Source organism: Pimephales promelas, chromosome 17 (assembly GCF_988280905.1).
Source record: "Pimephales promelas chromosome 17, fPimPro1.hap1.1, whole genome shotgun sequence".
Taxonomy (NCBI): Eukaryota; Metazoa; Chordata; class Actinopteri; order Cypriniformes; family Leuciscidae; genus Pimephales; species Pimephales promelas.
The window spans coordinates 18,433,228-18,453,554 of NC_142785.1; the positions used below are offsets into that span (position 1 = coordinate 18,433,228).

Below are 20,327 nucleotides of genomic sequence, written 5' to 3' on the forward strand. Positions count from 1 at the left end.
GAGAACCACCCCAAAATTCATAGTTCCTGGGGAAAGTTCCTGCGGTGGAAACGCGCCTTTTGATGACTATTTTGACAATTTTTTTTTCCTTTACAAGCACTACTGCTGGCCAGATGGAAATTTATAACTATTCCAAAAAGTTATATCACTGTCAATCATTGCAGTTTTAGATTCAATTGTGCATTTAAATACAGTGTTAAATGCAGAAACTTTGCGGTGTACTAAGCAGCATTAAAAACAAAACTTTTATTCAAATTGTATATGAGTTATAAACGGGAAGTGAGCAAAGAGCACTTCCTTTATAATTTCTGAAGTGGTCAATCCCTTAGGCTATACGTTCAGTACGTTCTATACGTTCAATACTCCCTCCCTCTAGCATGCAGAGGTCTAAATTGTGCAGTGAGCGAAAACCGAGAGGTTTTGAGCGGTGTTGAGCGGATTCTGACTATTTCGTTCTCGCTCTCAAAAGATATGTCTGTCATTGGCTACAATGATCAACACTTCAAAATTGGATACTCACAGGAGAGTTTGAAAGCAGCATCTATTAGCGGGTACCAATCCAATCCAATCAATGACAATCCAATCAATGACAATCCTATTGGCACTTATATATAACTTATAAATAGTTCATAATTAACAACTTTAGAAATTTCAATCGTAAACTGGTCGCTCAACTTATGTTCTAAGTTTAATTTCATCAATCCACTGTACACTGTGAACTCTTTTAGGGCCTTTATTCTCCTGTATTTTAGGTGTTTTTGGTAAAATGGGGTTGTGTTACAAGTACACACTGTAAAATGCATAAATGTCTCATCCATCATTAAACTCAAGTCAGAGGGATTGTGATGCTGAGCTACTCTTATGGACTGGAGGAATGTCTCTAAACCGATCCTTCAAACTTTGAATAAATACTGAGTAACTTTACTTGGAGAATCATTTGAACTGGTGCACACTGTCATCAAACAACAGCATACAGTATAAAGCAAAAGCTAGTTGCTAGTGAAAAAGCAGACATTTCCTCTCTGAGACAAGTAGGTCTAAAGAAATCTTGGTATTCAGTTCCTGTGATTACATTTTTAAGCTGTCTCAGACAGACATGCTTTGTTGGGATTTGGACAGTTCCACCAGATTCAGTTTCAGTAACCCTAGAAAAAAATCTGAGTCTGCTAGGAAAAGTCATCCTAAACTTATTACACTTATTAAGTGCACTGACACGTTTGAATAGCCGTTCCTAGAATTTACTTACATGGCATTTACTTATAGGACAATATGTGGTCAAGTACACTTGGCATCAGATTTAAGAAATGTTAATCCTTTAATTCAGCTCTTCCACTTATAACAATACCTTTGATGTATCATATATCTGTAGATCCTACCCTACGACTTTTGAACAGCACACTATTTATTACATGTGTTTGTGTTGGGTCCTTAATTTATGGTGACGGAGTAGATTTATTTGGCCTAATCCGCATAGGTTGAGTTCAGTACTTGAAATTTTCTTTTATTCATTTTCCAGTCATCCATTCCCTCAAACACATGCATGTTTTAGAAGCTGGACCATGCCCTGTCATAAAGCGACTGTGAAAACAGAGATATAAGTGCTAATTGGGCAGTGTGCTCTTGCTGTGCCGTCAGGACTGATCTCAGTGCTGTACTCAGTTGAACTCTGTGACAAAAACTGTCACAGACTGGCCAACATTTCCCTCTTTCACACCAGAAAGAGGGAAATGAGATGCATTTTTGTCATGTTTTGTTTGTAAAATGAATGAAGGCCTTTTCTAAGGTATTGATTCATTGTGTTTCATCAGGGCATAAAAATACACCATGTTTTTTTTGTTGTTTACAGTTTGTATTTTTTTAATTAAATCTTTTGAGTTGCTGCTTGGCCAAATGCTTTAAAGGTGCAGTTTTTTTACAAAATTTTTTCTGTTGCATTTTAACAGAAATGCAATATGACATCCTTAACTGTTTTCAGTGGTGTATAAAGATTTTACTTAATAAACCATAATGTTTTATTACCTTAGAATGAGACATTTATATCTACACCACGGGCACCCCCTTCTATGAAGGTCGACATATTGTGACGTTATGTTTGTACCATAGCCGACATCGAACAAACAGCGCTACAGAACGCGTTTCGTCACTACCTTGAATGAGAAGCCGCAGAAAGCTAGAATCTATAGCCATAAACACTGTGAGTAGTGACTTTTCCCTTGTCAGTGGTGTAAAATATGTAGTTGGATTGTTTCATGTAACTTCGTCGCTGTTTTATGGCTTTGCTATGTGGGATAAATGTGCTGGTTATGTTCGTGAGACAGCTGATTAGTACTATTGTCATTGACCATAACAGTATGTTACAGGAATCACCAACCCGTCGATTTGGTATGTGGTGAGAAATATGCTGGTTACGTTTTTGAGACAATCAACTGATTACTATTAATATATTATATATTAAGACACTTGATCCTCATCTAACTAAAGCTTTGTAAACTTTATCCATGATGTGGTTTATAATGGACTGTGGTACAGAAACAGTGACAATGTTACACACTCTTGGCTTACTCTGGCTATTCTCTGCTGTCTCAGACGACAAGATGTTTGTCCCGTTTTAGCCACCGTAGCTTCTTCAAGGGGTGGGGTGAGCAGTGGGCTGAGCTCTTAGTGCAACTCACAACCAAACCTCTAGATGTCGCTAAAAATACACACTGCACCTTTAATTTGACCAATAAACATATAAGTTCAGAGATCTAAGTAGCTTTTAACAGTTTCCAGGAAATTTGTGTAGTTTTCAGGACTTTTCCCTAAATTTCTATTCTTCAGTTTTTCAGCTCTTCATCATGCGGCTCTCACTGGCACCACTGACCTCTTGTCTCTGCTGTTGGAGGCACAGGCCACTGTGGACATCAAAGACAGTAACGGTGAGATTTTTTTTTTTTTAACAATTTTTATCCCATTTTTTAACATTATTATATAAGTTTATTTATTTCGCAATGTTTTTTTTTATTGTACTTTTTTCCATATCAACACTTTCCACCAAAAAAACTCTCCTTAGAACCTCTCTTTTGTTCAATGACACATGGAATCAATGCTTATACAATGTTCAGGATAATGCTGAAAATGACATTCTGTAATGTCAATGTGTCATGCAAAGAAAAGGGATTCAAACTATACTGTAGTCTCACATAGTTAGATATATGTAGTTTATATGTAGTTTAGTCTCAAATTTACTTTATATATAAACTATCATAACAGTGTATTTATTTCATCTGTCGACATGATGCCAGTGAATTGGAAAGCTGGTACAAACATATCCACATTGCTATGATCAGATGCTTTCTTAACAACTTTCTCAGTGCTGTCAGGTTTATATTTTGTTAATGAGATGAAAGTGTGCAGAAAATATATCTTCATCTAAACATTGCATTCAGCAGTGTGGAAGTCTCAGGATGTTCGTTAACAGTATATCTCCAACTTTTTTTTTTATGTCTAAGCAAAAAATCAAAAAGCTTACATTTATTGGCTTAAATTACGTTCAGTATCTTGTACTTTACATGTGCACAAGTGCAGGGCAGGCACGAGCAAAAAGTTGCATGCTGCAGTTCACTTAAAAGCCACCGGTGTCGCTAGTAATGGGTTTCTAAATTCTATTTTTTAGCCCCTTTAAAAGAAAAATGATTGTGCCACCAAAGAAAGCACAGTTTCTTTCCCAGCGTGAAAAAAAAAAAAAAACCTAGACGCTTTGAAAATAATGATTTTCTGCTCACTGTTAAAGGTATGCGTCCATTGCACTATGCTGCCTGGCAGGGGAAGGCCGAGACTGTACTAATGCTTCTGAGAGCTGGAGCTTCTGTAAATGGGGCTTCACACGATGGACAGATCCCTCTCCACCTGGCTGCACAGTACGGACACCATGAGGTGGTACGTACCTCACTACTTTTGACCAATTTGTGCCTGTCTAAGCTGACACAAGGGACAACAATATCAAGATTCAAATTCTGTAGATTCTAGAGTTGCGTACAGAATTGGGTTTGGTATTAGGTTTAGTTGACGGGTATGGTGGGGACTTGTACTGATGTATTCAGACCTTTTGGTCTGGACCATAAAATAAACTTTACATTCAGTCCTGGTTCGTTTGGCATTCATGCTGTCATTTTTAACACTAAACCTAAAGCTACAAAACATAAGGCATAAAGATAGGGCCACAACCGTCTCATTGGACTAAATGCACGTTGTATGCGTGTTCATATAGTGGTATTTTCTTACCAGCTGAGAACTCACAAAGAGCTAATAAAGTGTGTAAGCGAATCAAAACAATGTAAGGAATTCCTCTGTTGCACATAAATGAACATGTGCTGCAAGGAAACGGCGGTTCCCACTCCTGTGTTGAACTGTGACATCAAATACTGTTTTTGGTTTGTTGAGATGTCTGTGATCCGTTACATTCATATTTCAGCCGAACCGTACCAGAGTTAATATGAATGTGGACAGAGACCCCTTGAAAATGTAGGTCTCGGTTTTCTTGTTTGGTGCACACTTACAAAAATGGACCACACTCAAAGGAACTAAGCAATCACACCAGAGTTTGTTTAAATCAGTCTAAACCAAGTGATTTCCATGCAACAAATTATTTTTCTTTTTATGAAAATCAGTTTGTATTGCCATCATAAACTATGGATCTGCATTTGGTATATCTATTGATGCACCTCAGTGATTTTTTTTCCCCCGAATTGAATATAAAGGAAAGCAAAAAATAAAGTTTATTTAATAATCAATTAATAAATCACATTTATTTTAAAAAAGTCAACACACAAATGAAATCCGAGTTGTATATTCTACTACAATTCGTAAAAATGTAAATGGTGGCTGCATGCAATAAACTGTATCCATGACAGATTTATTCAAACACACATTAAATAATAAAGACAGTCTAAGTAAAAATGAAATGAATATACAATATAGTGTAAAATTCTCCCCTCTATTTTTATGACTAATGAAATATGTAAATTATTGGCTTTTTTGAGGTAAATGTAACATAGTGGGCCAAAATCATTTACTGAAGCACTGACATTTCATTCAATTTAATAGTATTTTAAAACAAGTTTTTTCAGTTGCCAAAATTTCAGTGCAACACTAGATACATCACTTAGTAGTTCAAAATAAATGGGCGAAAAGGCTGAATGCAGCACTGATAGTGACTTAGGAATGTGCTGCGACTCAAACCAAAATATTGCTTTTGAGGCTGTTTACAGATCTCTTGCAGCTAGATAAAACAGATGCATAGTGTTTTATGTTGTCTAAAGGGAAAGGAATGAAAATGCTAGACATGTCGTTTCACGCTCAAGGCAAAAAAGAGGTCCCTACTCCTAGCAAAGATATAACATTACTTTGCAGATCCAGGGCTTTGTTTCAAAACAATGCATTTTTTTTTACTTAACCTAGCTGTGTATAATGATACCTCTCCGAACCAGGTTAGATTGACCAGTTGTTTGGTTTGAAATGCTGAGTATTCCCTTTCCATGTGTCCTACCTTTTCTTACAAAAAATGTCACAGGATATACGGTGTACCATATAACATAATTAGTTACAAAGGATCAATGGTATTTCTCTGGCTTTTCCCTCTTAGGCCTTGACCTTTTTAGATGCTATTTCAGCTTTTCATATATGTGTAGACTAAAACTGATATGACTTTTGACATTGTCTTCTATTGTGTAATCCCAGAAACCTTATGCAGGCAGACACCGCTCCTCTGACCTTTCACTGTATCTCTGTTTCTGTGTCCCTCAGTCTGAAATGCTACTACAACACCAGTCCAACCCCTGTACTGTCAACAACGTGAAGAAGACCCCTCTGGATCTGGCCTGTGAGTTTGGCAGACTCAAGGTGAGCTGGGAAGAGATTTTGAGAGTGGCGCTCTCAATAATAATACTAATAATAATACATAAACATTTGTTGTGACCTTGTAACTTGGCCTGCCACTGTACCCTCTCAGTGGGATTAATGCGTTTGAATTGTGCTATTCAGGTCTCAAAAAGCATATATCAGAGATGCCACAAAACAAAAAAATAGAAAAAGATTGATAATAATCTTGCAGTTTACCTGTGCAGTGCTGACCAACGATATCAAACAGAATTAACTTTTGTTAACGAGTTAAAGTAGCCTGACTTCGTCATACTCATATTCTAGTGAGAATATGAGTCTGAAACTGCTTCATAGGGTTTTGATTTATGAGGTGTGTTAACCGAACCAGGAAAAAAAAAACTCTGCACTCAATTGGATAGTCGGTAGACCTACAACCAATCAGAGCAACGCAGTAAGGCAACTACTTTGCATTTCACAGTTGTCAACTACAGAACTTACTTATTTTAGAAGTGTGTTGCTTCTTTTACTTGGTCCTCCATGAGTGCGACCAAAGGAGAAACCACAACGACCACAGGCTTTTCATTACGTCCCATCTTCTTAGCGACCATCGGAGCCAGCTGATAAGTTACGCTTTTGACGAATCATGTTGGAAGGACGGAAAAAAATATCTTTTTCGACAATGCCTTGATTGCAGTTTTCTGTTTTTCTATTAAAATGAATGCGCTGTTGATTTATTTCACAACAGACGCGACAGCGGAATCTATACATCTCAATTCTCCAGCTGCAGTCATCTCTGATGGAAACCAGTTAAGCGCTCTTTGATAACGTGATGATTACGTCCCTGAAGATCATCTGTCCATCATAGTATAAAGCCCGCCCTGCCAATTTGATTGGCCCGAACATCTTTTGCCTGATCATAATTACTCCTCAATGGATCGAGTCCAGACCGAACTTCCCGACCAAAAAATGTTGTGGGCAGAGTTCGGGCTGGCATCCAGGCTAGAGTAATTTAATTTTTTGTCAGGCCTACATGTATCCGTAGCAAAGACTTTATATACAGAAAGCCGTGCGTCAGTCTCAAGCAGCTTGAGAGTCGCAACTAGTACCAAAATGTGTGTCTTACTGCTCTTAAATGGTCAACGCTCGTCTTGGCAGCTATTTATTTAGTTAAACACAGTCAGATTTGGAATCTAATAAGTTTAGAAAGATAACGTAAGTTGTGTAAGATTATATCGGATCCGTGCATTAACTCTTAAAGTGAAAGCTGTCTAATGTTTCTGCTGGTGTTTATCATGTTATAAAAGAACAAAAGAAAAGAAAATCACTCTCTTGTCTTGACTGAATAACTTTTGTAACTAATTGTAAGCATTAATCTTTATTTCATTTTTACAATGAAGAGTATCCAGTTTTGTTTTTTAATTTCTGTAGTATTTATTACCTGAATATACTGTATACCACCTGAAAAACCTAAAGCTGTGCTTATTTCATATCTCTATTCTGAATCTATTGCATTTATTTATTCTTAATTTATTAAGTCTGTAAAGCCCTTATTTAATGAAACTGAAAAAAAATTATACTTTTCTTTGTATATGCTGTCAATTATAGTTCTTTGAAAGAAAATCGGTCTCGGCATCACACTATATACACATCACACAGAAAATCGCAATCGGTGCATCTCCAGTTTTTTTTGTTTTTAGTGTTTTATTCTTTATTTATACAAAATAGTATAGCATTTTATATTGATAATTTATTGTTATTGGCCATAACATCTAAATAATTAGCCTACATCAATATTAAATATCAGCTGATACATAATCTGATAATGTAAGAATATGTGGGCACAATAGTTTTCACCGGAGCTTGATGTGGGTGTGGAATTGTTCATCTATTGGTATTTCTGCATCAATATAGTTAGGGCTCATCCGATTTAAAATTGCTTTGCCTTTTATAACTTCTAACGTATTTATCCCAGTCTCAGTGTAAGCTTATAGCGCCGAATCTATTTCCACACCGCATTCTCAAATATAATTATAAGCAAGAGTTCGTGACATAAAGCTTGAAAGAGGTCTTGTTTATTTTTGCGAAGACTGTATTACGTGCACATTCAGTGGTAAAGAATATCAGTAAGCTCAACTGCCTGAGATAGCTTTCCTGATGACAGAGAGCTCTTTAATTCACCTCAAACTAGATTCACCGGGGTGAACTATTTCTATTTAATCTTTCGCCCAAGTCATTTGGAATTCTAGAATGCAAATGCTGCAGAGTCAGGCTGATGGAATGAGTCTAATTTAGCAGCACACCAGCGAGTCAGTTGCTGGGCTAGAGGAGGATTCTGCCCCAGCTGGAAACTGAATTGCATTTGACAGATTCCCAATGCCATGGAGTACAAAGTCACATGCCCGGGCTGACAACCAGGATGGTTGTTTTCCTGTCATTTAAATTGGCAGTGACATCTTGTCTAGACCCAAATAGGCAAAACTATAGTGCTTTTTGGCTGAAAGTTCACTAGTTTTGGATCAGTTTCTCACTGTTTCTTAATTCTTTCTTACAGGTGACCCAGCTGTTGTTGAGCAGTAACATGGTGGTAGCTCTCTTAGAAGGAAATGGCAGAGATAACACCCCCCTGCATCTGGCTGCCCGCAATGGCCATAAGGACATCATCAGGTCCACTTTTCCCTAACCCCTTGAATCCTGTTGTGTTCCTTTAAGTCTATATCAGCTTGTGCACTCAAAATATTGTCATTGTTTCAGAGGAAAGGTGAGCTCTTTTTAAAAACATAGTGAGCTGCATACTACCTACAGTATACTTAAAATATACTACGGTCATGGAACCTCAAAAGTGAATCATTTGGAGTGCTTGACATAGGCAGCACGTCCCTGCTCCACACATATAGCAGGGAGACTTGACTTGCAATTAATTGACTTAATTAATTTTCATTACTCTAGTCTAAGTAATGGCTCGATAATCTAATAGGTATATAAAAACAAATTACATTGTGCACACAAACATTGGGTAAAATAGTATATTTTCATATTTTTATATTTTCATATACACCAGTTTTAATCCATTTAAATTATTCTTGATACATTTTTTATTAATTATTTTAAAGTGTTCAATGGAAAATAAGTTTATGATCATCATTTCCTATCATTTAACGTAATTATATATGATATTTATGATTTTACATTTCTAATCCATCCACAATCTTAGATTTATTTTATTTTTAGCCATGTTATGCCATGTTACCACTGTGCAGGCTGGTGGTGGTGGTGTAATGATGTGGAGGATCTTTTCTTGGCACACTTTAGGCCCCTTAGTGCCAATTGGGCATTGTTTAAATGACACAACCTACCTGAGCCATGTCCATGGCCTTTATGGCCATGTCCATCCCTTCATGGCCACCATGTCGCAAAGTTTGAATCATTTCAAATTGTTTTTTTGAACATGACAATGAGTTCCCTGTACTAAAATGGCCTCCACAGTCACCAGATCTCAACCTAATAGAGCATCTTTGGGATGTGGTGAAACGGGAGCTTCGTGCCCTGGATGTGCATCCCACAAATCTCCATTAACTGCAAGATACTATCCTATCAATATCCTATCAGCACCTTGTTGAATCAATGCCACAGAATGAAGGCAGTTTTGAAGGCGAAAATGGGTCAAACACAGTATTAGTAAGGTGTTCCTAATAATCCTTTAGGTGAGTGTATGCATTCTTCACAGAGAATATATACAGTGGCATTATACAATTTGGCCAAAATCGAGAAGGCATCATAAATTTACTACCTACATTTTGATACGTCCGTCGCATCTGGAGCTTACCTATTATGCCTTAAACTTCTGTAGGCAGTCAGTTGCAATAAGAGTGAGAAAATATGGGTGTTAGTATGCAAGCATGCTGGGAGGGAGGCTGTCTGTCTTTTTTTGCAACATACTGTAGTGTGCTATTTAGCTGTCAGTCAGGCAGACTTTGGCTGGACGCCTTGTTGACATGTTTGTCGAGCAAGTGAGGTGAAGAGAAGAAGGTGTGGAATGAGTGTACTGTGTAGTGCGTTTGTTAGTGTGTGGATGTTTTGACCTGGGCTGCCCTCCCCTCTGAGTGCGCTGTGATGGTAACATGCTTAGGAATGAGTCCGAATAGGGTTACACCACCCAGTCAGCTGCTCAACATGCTCCTCTAGCAGTAACCATATATGAAAGTTCAAGCTTCAACTCTCCCCTCCACTGCCTTTCTGGAATGCTGGAACTTGTAAACATGGGAAAGAATGACAGTCGTAACGGGCGGCAGCTCTACACTTAGTATAAAACATTCAGTTGCTTGGCCTTCTTAAAAACGTAATGAATTTATGCTTTGTTATTTCATGATGGGTTAAAAAAATCAATGAACATTTTTACTCGGGTGCAATTATTATTATTATAATTATTATTATTGTCATGTTGATTATTGACTGATGGTTCAACCAAAAATGAACATTCCGTCAGCATTTACTCACTCTCATGTTGTTCCAATCCTGTATGGCTTACTATCTTCAGTGGGACGCACAAGAATATTGGTTGTTGTTAATGGTAATTAAAGTAGTCTCCAAACAGTTCTACAAATTTGGTCCATATTCTGTCATCATGACTAAATGGGTGAATTTTTGGGTGAACACTTTTGGTGACCTCCTTTAAAAAGGGAAGGCAAGCCTTTAATCTATTCAGTTGGCTGAATTAACCAATTAGCTCAATGGATAATGTAGACTGTACTGCTGCTTTGGATACTGAATCCTGAGGAGACACTCAGAATGTAAAATTGATTGATTCACAGGCTGTTTTTGTTACTCAAAAGCTTTAAATTGCCTTGACTTTTGACCCCTTGCCTGGTGGTCTTGAACTTAATATCATCATGTGGTTTTAGTTTCAGTTCAGCCCACTCACTGCAATTGGAGGGATAACAGAAAAAAATGAAACAGAAATCAATATTTTTGGTCAATTTAATTAATTTGGTAAATAGCAATTTAATAAAGGACAAAGTATAAAACCTGATGACCATGTCAGGTAGTGAGCAGCTGACTGTACTGTTTATTAAAGACATGAGTGATTTTGTTTGTGTCTTGTGGACTGGATGGCTCATGTGTCTGTGTGGTCTATCACTCATTTTTAGATTGCTGTTAAAAGCTGGGATTGACATAAACAGAACCACTAAATCCGGGACAGCTCTGCACGAGGCTGCCCTCTACGGGAAAACGGAAGTAGTAAAATTATTGCTTGATGTAAGTAGATACAGAATAATACCATTTGCATATTATCTGTCCCTACACAAGATGCACTATGGCAATACATTATTGATTTCTAAGAGAGTTTTTAAAGTCAACTTATGTCAGATTTATTATCAAGAATAAATACTGTGGGTTTTTTTTCTTTACTGAACTAACTTTCAATCCACTCGTTTACTATCTGTCATTTAGACTGGGATTGATGTGAACCACCGCAACACCTACAATCAAACAGCCCTGGATATTGTGAACCAGTTCACCACTTCACATGCCAGCAAAGAAATCAAACAACTCCTAAGAGGTGACTCAAAATTCAAAACATCTTTTTTCCTTCCTTGCCCTTTCCTTTCCATCCTTCATCTTCCATTTCCTTATCTCTTTCCTTTCCTTCTACTGTTGATGTACCTTATGTTATTTAATGCCAAGCCACTTGGTTTTGTTCATTGTTAGCTTCGACTGGATGTAGACAATAGTTGTCTAGAGGGTGTTTTGTGTTGTGTGTTCGTTTCTTCTGGGAATATGCTTTCATTGCTTTTGTCATAAAGCTTATAGAGTTGCTGTCCTGGGGCATATCAATGGCAGATTTAGCTTAAAGTTTAGTTTACCGGTTTGCGTGTCTGTGTTTTTTGGGCGTATTTTGTGTCTGAATATGTTTAGTCGCTGCACCCTTCTACTGTCCCTCCTGTAATCCAGCAGCTTGTTGTCTTTGAAGTGCACGCTTTGATACGAGCACTAAAACAGCTGAAGGAGCTGTGTTTGAAGATGAGGGATGTTTAGCATCCCCGTTCTGAGCTCAACTCCTCATTAAATTTTCAGATGTGCTTCAGAGTATTTAAACACTACATTACTCCTCTTTAAATTCTGCTTATTGGAACAAACCCCACCTGAGTCTTGAACTTTTAGAATTTCAGGTAGTTATCTTGGTTAGGATCAAGAATGCTCAGAAAATGACTTCCACCCCGAGTAGAGGAATGATAAATATTTTCAATGCAAACTGTTTTTCTGTCTCTATCATTCTCAATCATTCATGCATGCATTGTCCTGGGTTGTGACATTAGACGCCAGTGGAGCATTGCAGGTGAGAGCTTTGAAGGACTACTGGAATCTCCATGACCCCACTGCGCTCAACATCCGGGCAGGAGACGTAATCATGGTAGGCTTAAAAGCGAACACCCCTCTATCTCTCACAAGAGGCGTCCTAATTTAATACTGTATAATGTGCGTTATGCAATTGGCCTATTTAATTGGCAATGTGCTTGAGCGTTGCCTTGATCTGCATTCTTACCAAATAACTGTATTCTGATGAATTACAGAAACATCAAAACCCAAAACAACAAAGTTTAGACTAGTGGATGAAACAGTAAAGCTGAAAGCAGTTTTAGAACGCTGAAAATATGCACTTAGATGCAAGACAACACTCAGCCGTAGACAAAGAGACAAAGCCGTAAGGTGAACAAGTGAGGATGGTAATTTGGTCTTCCCTACAGAGAATACTTTAGCATGTTGCAACAGGTTTTTGTTAATAACCTTTGATGTCTGACTTGAATGAACCGTAGCTTGTTGTTTGTGCTATAGTAGTGTGTTTTCAGCCTAGTTTCCCTTCATAACAGTCTGTTTCACCCCCACTAAAAGACTCTATAGAGTGCAGCCCGAGGCTCAGTGGCGCATGTACGCCATGCCTCTGTTCACACCTTGTCTGTCTAGATAGCTTTAGGCGTCCATTCTGCTAGCATAAAAGACTGTTGTGCTTTTGTGGCAGTGAGGCATACGAGACTTAAGGTGTTTTTAAAAGATTGCAATGAAAGATAGTTCCCTTCCAGCAATATTAGGACTTTAGGGAGTTGAATTAGGGGTAAATTAACACATATATCAATGATTAATACAGTAAGAGGTAAAATATGAACCGTTATTCACCTTTAAGAGACAGATGTGGACCTTTAAAATGCGGTTTTGAGAAACAAAGCACTATGGGGTGAGATCATTAAACAGCGTGGTTCATTTGCAGATTGTATTTCTGCACAAAAAAAGTATTTACTAATCACCAGTAGTTTACCCAGGCACTAAAATGCTGAAATGGATCTTGCCATGAGTATTTGTCATTCTTTTCTCAAAACTATTTACTTGGTATAAATAGCATTGTGAGGTTCCTTTCCTGGAAAAAAGGTGGTAAATTGAATTCCAAATACATTTTAAATGCATACAATTATGATAAAATTATTGATTAGAATTATTTATAGCTTTTTATGGATCTCAATAATGCTTTATTTTAATCTACCTAACAATAACACTGCAATGACCAATTAAAATGATAATTTTCTTTTTTTATATTAAAATATAAATATTAAGTGAAAGACTAAATAAAAATTTGAAATATTGACTAACTGAAAGTACTCAAATTACTAAAACTGAAATAAAAATAAAGCTAAATAGAAGTATAAAAAACTTAAAATTACTAAAGAATAAACAAAATACTATATGCATACTATAAAAGTATATAAACTATACAAAAAAATTATAATTTGAGCAGTCAAACATTTTAATATACTTGTAATTATTTTAAAATGGACTGAACATTAGAAACTTTAGAAAAATAGAAAACTAGTGTTTTCAAAGCTAGGATAAAAGATTTATTTCAACCCAAATCAATATTGCATGTCCACTTGTTTATTCAATCTTCTTCACATTGGTCATGCAATCATACAAGGGGCATGTTGTTGCCCCATTACCAGATTTGTAATTTTTCTTTTATTTAATAGACTTCTAAAAGACATGCGTTGTACATAAACATTAAATGTATTCGTAGTGTCTATTTCCAGACCTGCTTTAAACAGAAATTCAATTCATGTCAGTCAGATGCACTCACTACTACACGCGTCATCTCTGCCATGTGTGGAATGTCAACTGACTCAATTTACCACATTGTTCGGCCAAATGAGGAAACGATCACAGGCTTGGCCATGAGGTTAGAAGAAAAGGTTAGAAGATGGTTATTTAAAACTTGATGACACAAAGTTCATTTCACTTTGAATAGTGGAGGGTACACTGTGGGCTATAATTCAATTGTAGATTATTTAAAATGATTACATACAAAAATAAAAGAGAAGTGTCATTAGCTCTAATTCTCTAAAAAATTAAGCATTCTAATGCGATACGATTCTAGCGACAAGCTTTTTGTCTGTCCACACCAGACGTGACACTACTAGGAGACAGAATCAAAACAAAAACACAGCCAATTAGAAGAGCATGTGGGTGGAGTCTCTCTAAGGAAATTGATAAGTGCATAATCAAATTCATGTAATATTACACCATTTTAACATTATTAAAAATACACTGAGTGAATGGAAATAGTCTTTGTCATAGAATACACTTGTTTGTTGAGTTCACAGTTTGAACTTTAAATAATCCTTTCATTTATTTTCAAGATCTGAGGTAAATTATCCATTGTTGCTTTCTGTGTGGCTATAAAGGTAAAATCAGTCAAATTTTCAATGTTGTTCTTCTAGCCACACTGTTGCGACTGGTTAGGACAAAAACACTATTTAACATGGAAAAGATCATGTTTCGTTGTATGTCTGGTTAGGGCACGGTGTAAGACCTGTTGGTCCTGAATATCCTGTGATCTCATTGGTCTGTTCCAGGTCTTAGAGCAGCACATGGATGGTCGTTGGAAAGGGCACATCCATGACAGTCAGAGAGGCACTGACCGTGTGGGATTCTTTCCTCCCTCCATCGTGGAGGTTATTAGTCGCAGATCAGGTATATTGAAAAAATCTGTTTATTGTTCAACATACTCAAGCATTTATTTGTTTACCACAAAAATATGGTCCATTGTCAAATTATGAACACCTATCTACTTGGGCTATCTACCCTATCTCTTATTTTTTTTAAAGGATGCTATGGGGTCCAAAAAATCCACTAGGATTTCCTCTTTCAATAAAATGTTTTTCATTCTGAATTATCAGGGCTCTAGAATGCGACCAAATGGTTGCATTTTGCAACCTTTTTTCTTGCTGGTGCAACTAAATTTTGTTAGAGGTCACACTGGCATCACCAGTACATTGCCCAACTGATAAGAGTTGCCTTTTAAAGCTACACTGTGTGATTTTTACCCCCATCGATTTCGTTTTAACTCCTACGGTGGCCAGTGTAGTCCAAGATTAACATGGCTTCCAGTTCGACCTCGTCCATGAGTGTTAACTCAAACGTAAAGGCGAAGCTTGAATTAATGGGTATGTCCCTCTTTGGCTAATCTACTTTCAAGATGGAGGGACAACATGGCGACCAACATCAGAACCCCTTACCCGTATGTATTTTCAATGGCATATTATACACTCACGAGAATACTTTATTACTTGAACGAAGTAAATATGCATTAATGAGCACATATATTTTTGAACGAACTAAGTGTTTTTAGCTAAGAATAAACTAAAAGAGTTACATAGTGTAGCTTCAAACTGCAAACGAAAAGAAACCGCACTACTCGTAGCTGCGCAGAGAAATGATAAACAGCGCAGCGCAAGCTCAGAATAGGTTTACTTGTGGGATGATATCAATTCTCAAGCATGCAGCACCGTTACTATACAGTGCTGGAAGATCCAGTGAGAAAGAGTTTGAAATTGCCACAGAATTAACAACATTGCACTGAGATCTGTTGGGAAGCGTTCAAATTTGGCACATAATTCTCTGTTATAAACCACAGATATCAGATCAACCAGCACTGCCGTATAAACCAGGAGAGACATTGTTCCATGAACAAACAATTTATAAAAGGCTTTTCAATCCACATATCACCAAAATTCATCTATTTAATGTATTAATACAAACTGTAAACATGGTATTGTGGCAGAATGTTTTTTATTTTTATTTAACATTATTAGTCTACTATTGATTGATTGATTTATTGATTGAAGTCTACTATTAAATATTAAATGAAATTTATAGGGTTAGTTCACCCATAAATGAAAATTCTGTCAGTATTTACTCATCCTCAAGTTGTTCCAAACCTCTACGTGTTTATTTGTTCTGCTGAACACAAAGGAAGATATTTGCAAGAATGTTTTAATCAAACAGATCTCATTCCCCATTGACTACCATAGTAGGAAAAAATACATACTATGGTAGTCAATGGGGAATGAGATCTGTTTGATTAAAACATTCTTCCAAATATCTTCCTTTATGTTCAGCAGAACAAATAAACACGTAGAGGTTTGGAACAACTTTAGGGTGAGTAAATACTGACAGAATTTTCATTTTTGGGTGAACTAACCCTTTAAGACGTTCTTTCAATTGCTTCACACTTTTTCCAGCACTCCGCCAAATATTATATAATTTAAATGTTATTTTTGTAATTGTATGAATAACTTTGATTAATAATCTTGGCACCACCATCTGTAGAACTTTGTGCACTTGTGCCCTTTGTATTGAAATCACCATTTTGCTTTAGCTGCTATGAAGCTGCTTTGATGCAATCTGTATTGTGAAAAGTGCTATATAAATATACTTGACTTGATTTTAAAGAAAGCCGCATAAGTTTTTGACCTAACAGTATTGAAGAATTGTATTTAATAACTTTTTTTTAATCTCTCATAATCCTGAAAGTTTCATTATTTTTAGGTTTAAAATAGAATTTGAATCCCAATTTTAAATGCGCTCCCTGACATTTGTACCCCACAGTATGCATATCAAAATAATGCATACTGAACTAGGGCAGCTCTCATAAATTCTTGGACAGACATGTGGACATGTAGTCCATTGATAAAGGCTCATGCAGACACACATTTTAATGGGATTAACAGGAACATATTGGGGCAGGCGGATCAGCTTTAGAGCCATGTGCCTCGATGTAAGGGGGAGCTGGCTTTAGATTGCTAGGGCCTGAGCAGAAAATCTTTCCCTGAAATGAGTCTGGTATTTTTTTTTTGTGCGCAAGAGCGAGCGCAGCGGCAGACTCAGCATTCTGTCATGTCACAGCATCAACATCCTGCTGCTCGTACAAAATTAGCCTCCACTATAAGCTCCTGCTTCAATACTGCTGAAGAGGACATGATGGAGGCAAAACCGCCAGATTAAGACCCAACCACTTATATCATTGTACTTGGTTTTTTTCTCGCACCCATTTTATCGCATCAAGAAGCTGAAACCTCCCCAGTTCCGTCTTTTGTGTTAAAAGGATAGTTGACACAAAAACGAAAATTCTGTCATTCCAAACCTGTATGACTTTTCTGTTCTATGGAATGGCAGAACATTTGATTGTTCATACAATGAAAGTTCAATGTTGTTTTAGACCCCATTGTATGGAGAAAAACAGGTTGACATGGAACAACTTGTGGATGAGTAACGATGACAGAATTTTCATTTCTGGGGGAGATGTCATTTCCTTTTTTCACTTTTCTTTTATTATTCATTTAATGAATAATAAAAAATTATATTTACACTAATTCAGAAGCTTGGGGTTGGTAAGATTTGTTTTTATGTTTTTGAAATATGTCTTACCAAGGCTACATTTATTTGATCAAAAAAACAGTAAAACACTAATATTGTCTGGTTTCTATTCTAATATATTTTAAAATTGTAGATTTTAAATTTGAATACATTCTAATATGCTGATTTGGTGCTCAAGAAACAGCTTAAAAGTTTTGAGGAATGGAAAATTCAAAAGCCCAGCATTTACTAACCCCAAACTTTATATAATTTTGTTTGTATCATTTAAAGCATGTCTCTAATGGAATCATCTTTCTCAAGGGTGATGTGTCATTTGTGCCCATGGTGCCTCATTTGTGTTTCAATGTTGTGTCCATAGGGGGCGTTCTCTCACGGCAGGCCTCACTGCCCAGCCAGAGACATCATATTCTGTCCCGAGCCCTGCCCTCACACAGTTCTCATCACACCTCTCACACTGATGACTCCTACACCTTATACTCATCCACCCGTCCTGTACTGACTCACCACAACGGGCTGGATCAACACTCAGGTAGCGTGAGAATTAGACTCTTAAGGATCAATTCAAGTGTACACGCCTGCTAACTTAAAATCTAACCTCAAGAGCCCATTCAAGAATCTTTGAGAGCAAAAAAGTCCTCCACCCCTGACCATGTGAACAATAGGGTTGGGTATCGAGAATCGAGAATCGAGTATCGATTGGAACCGGGACTAACTTTTAATTTTTCCCGGAATCGTTCAAAAGTTAAAATTTCGATTCCTAGTTTCGATATTCACAGTCCGCCGAGCGGAAGAAGAAACTGCTGAACAACACCAACGAAGAAGCGTCTACCGGAAGTGTTGGCATAACCGCGTGAGTCGAATATGAGTAGCTTACGTTGGCGGTCCAAAGTGTGGCTTCACTTTTCTAAAAATAACGAAATCTCGGCAAAATGCAAAATTTGTGACAAAAGGAGTATTTGTGACAGAAGGAGTATTTCCTTCAGAAAAACCGTTGGTTAGCTAAACTTTTTTGACCCTGCCTCTTAAAAGAATCGTAATCGAGAATCGTTGGGAACCGGAATCGAAACGAGGAATCGGAATCGGAATCGGAATCAGAATCGTTCAAATTCAAACGATACCCAACCCTAGTGAACAACACAATCTGCACTTTAGCCCATCAAATTTTCCTTGTGATTCCTAGTCTAAAGCTTATTTTGATCAGCACTCAGCCATAAATGCCATAACACACCAAACCAACATTTGGCTGTCAGCTCACTTTTTGGGGTGTGTTCTTGGATCTTGGATCTCATTGGTGGCTTTTTGGCCAATTGGCATGTTGAATCAGCATCCGGCAGTCTGTGATTGGCTTTTCACTTTAGCGAATCACTGCACAAGAAGAAAAGTGAATGTGATGAATTCAAGTTAAGAAGACACACAGTCGGCTGTTCTAATTTTACGTCATCTCTTAGGTGATTTTACTTAAGAGATGATCTTACCTGAGAATTGTATTATGCGAATATTTTCATAACGACATGGTCGTCTGTAATGAAGAAAGTGATCAACATGTTTCGAAATGGAAGGCAAGTGCTACTTTGTTTGTGGTTTGTATAATCCGCAGTCCTTGTTTCCCTTTTTGAGTGACGAATATAGAACTACTACCACCATCTCTGATACAGACAGTTATTCCCTGCACAATGTACAGTATGTGCTAGTTGGCCATTGGCTGTAGTCTTTGCGCTGTGTTCAAGCAAAAACTTTTAACGTGACATGAAGAGAACACAGTCTGCTTTCGTCGCTGGAAGTTCTTTGATGTCGGCCTTAAGACTCCCCCTCTGGCCCTTTAAAGTATTTGTGTTTGCTAGGTGTGCTTCCCGACAGTCCCAGTGCCCTGTGTAAGCCAGCTAGTCCCAAAGAGCCAGAGGATATTTGGGTCCTCAGGACCTCTCCAAATGGTAAGAGTTGTGCGTCTCCCCTAGTCTGTTTTCTCCTCCTCACGTCCGTCCGATGGTCCTAAAGCCTGTACACCAGTGACTTTCATGTCAAGTTGAATTTTTCCCAGCTGTTTCACAGGGTTCCTGTTCTCCTAGGCTATATTTGTCCTATCTTGTCAAGCTTGCCATTCACGTTCCTTAATTTTCATGAGTCCTCCTCAACTTTCCCTTGTACTCCTTAACATTCCCTAAGTCTAGAGATACCTTGCTGGAGTTCAGAGGTCGCAGTGCAAAAAATCTTTCCCCCATTTGTTGGCCAATGTGAAGAAAAGGAGTGGGGGAGGGGGGACATATATTTCACCCACTGTTCTTTTTCTTTCTCCTATGTTTGTCTGTTCCTCTTTCTTTTAGCAGGTGACAGGAACAGTGTGGGGAGTGCAGGCAGCATGGGCAGCAGTCGCAGTGCTGGCAGTGGACAGAGCACTGAGGGAAACTTTCCTCACAATCAGTCAACTTCTGTTGTCCAGGACACCACCAAGGTGAGCTTCAATCTCACACACGTCCAGTGTTCCCTTTTAAGCCAGGGCTGGGCAACTCTGGCCCTCAAGATCCACTTTCCTGCAGAGTTTATCTCCAACCCTGATAAAACGAATATGCCTGTAGCTTTCTACAGTAGCGCTGCTTTCAAAATGCAATACTTCCAAAAAACAGTACGGCAACGTAATATGTCCAAATACATAGTATTCTAAAAAGGGTAGGCGAAAAGTTCCCGGATGACATAATACTTCCACCGAGATTCCGAAGTGCTTATTCGATGGACACTTTACTATCCCGTGAGGGCACCGGAGAGGATTTATGAAA

At 37.7% G+C, this 20,327-nt stretch overlaps 1 protein-coding gene across 4 annotated transcripts in view; it reads left to right on the forward strand.

The window, feature by feature from the left end:
- The window catches only part of caskin2a (CASK interacting protein 2a), a 58,957-nt gene that overhangs the window by 22,953 nt on the left and 15,677 nt on the right, over nt 1-20,327 (forward strand). The window contains exons 4-14 of one of the 4 annotated variants that reach the window (XM_039661362.2): nt 2,821-2,918; nt 3,773-3,918; nt 5,785-5,880; nt 8,411-8,523; nt 11,004-11,112; nt 11,308-11,416; nt 12,174-12,268; nt 14,754-14,871; nt 17,915-18,085; nt 19,398-19,487; nt 19,878-20,005. In XM_039661362.2, coding sequence (XP_039517296.2) covers nt 2,821-2,918; nt 3,773-3,918; nt 5,785-5,880; nt 8,411-8,523; nt 11,004-11,112; nt 11,308-11,416; nt 12,174-12,268; nt 14,754-14,871; nt 17,915-18,085; nt 19,398-19,487; nt 19,878-20,005 — 1,273 coding nt within the window. The remainder of the gene's footprint in view (nt 1-2,820; nt 2,919-3,772; nt 3,919-5,784; nt 5,881-8,410; nt 8,524-11,003; nt 11,113-11,307; nt 11,417-12,173; nt 12,269-14,753; nt 14,872-17,914; nt 18,086-19,397; nt 19,488-19,877; nt 20,006-20,327) is intronic. The other 3 variants (XM_039661364.2, XM_039661365.2, XM_039661366.2) reach the window with 3 other exon arrangements.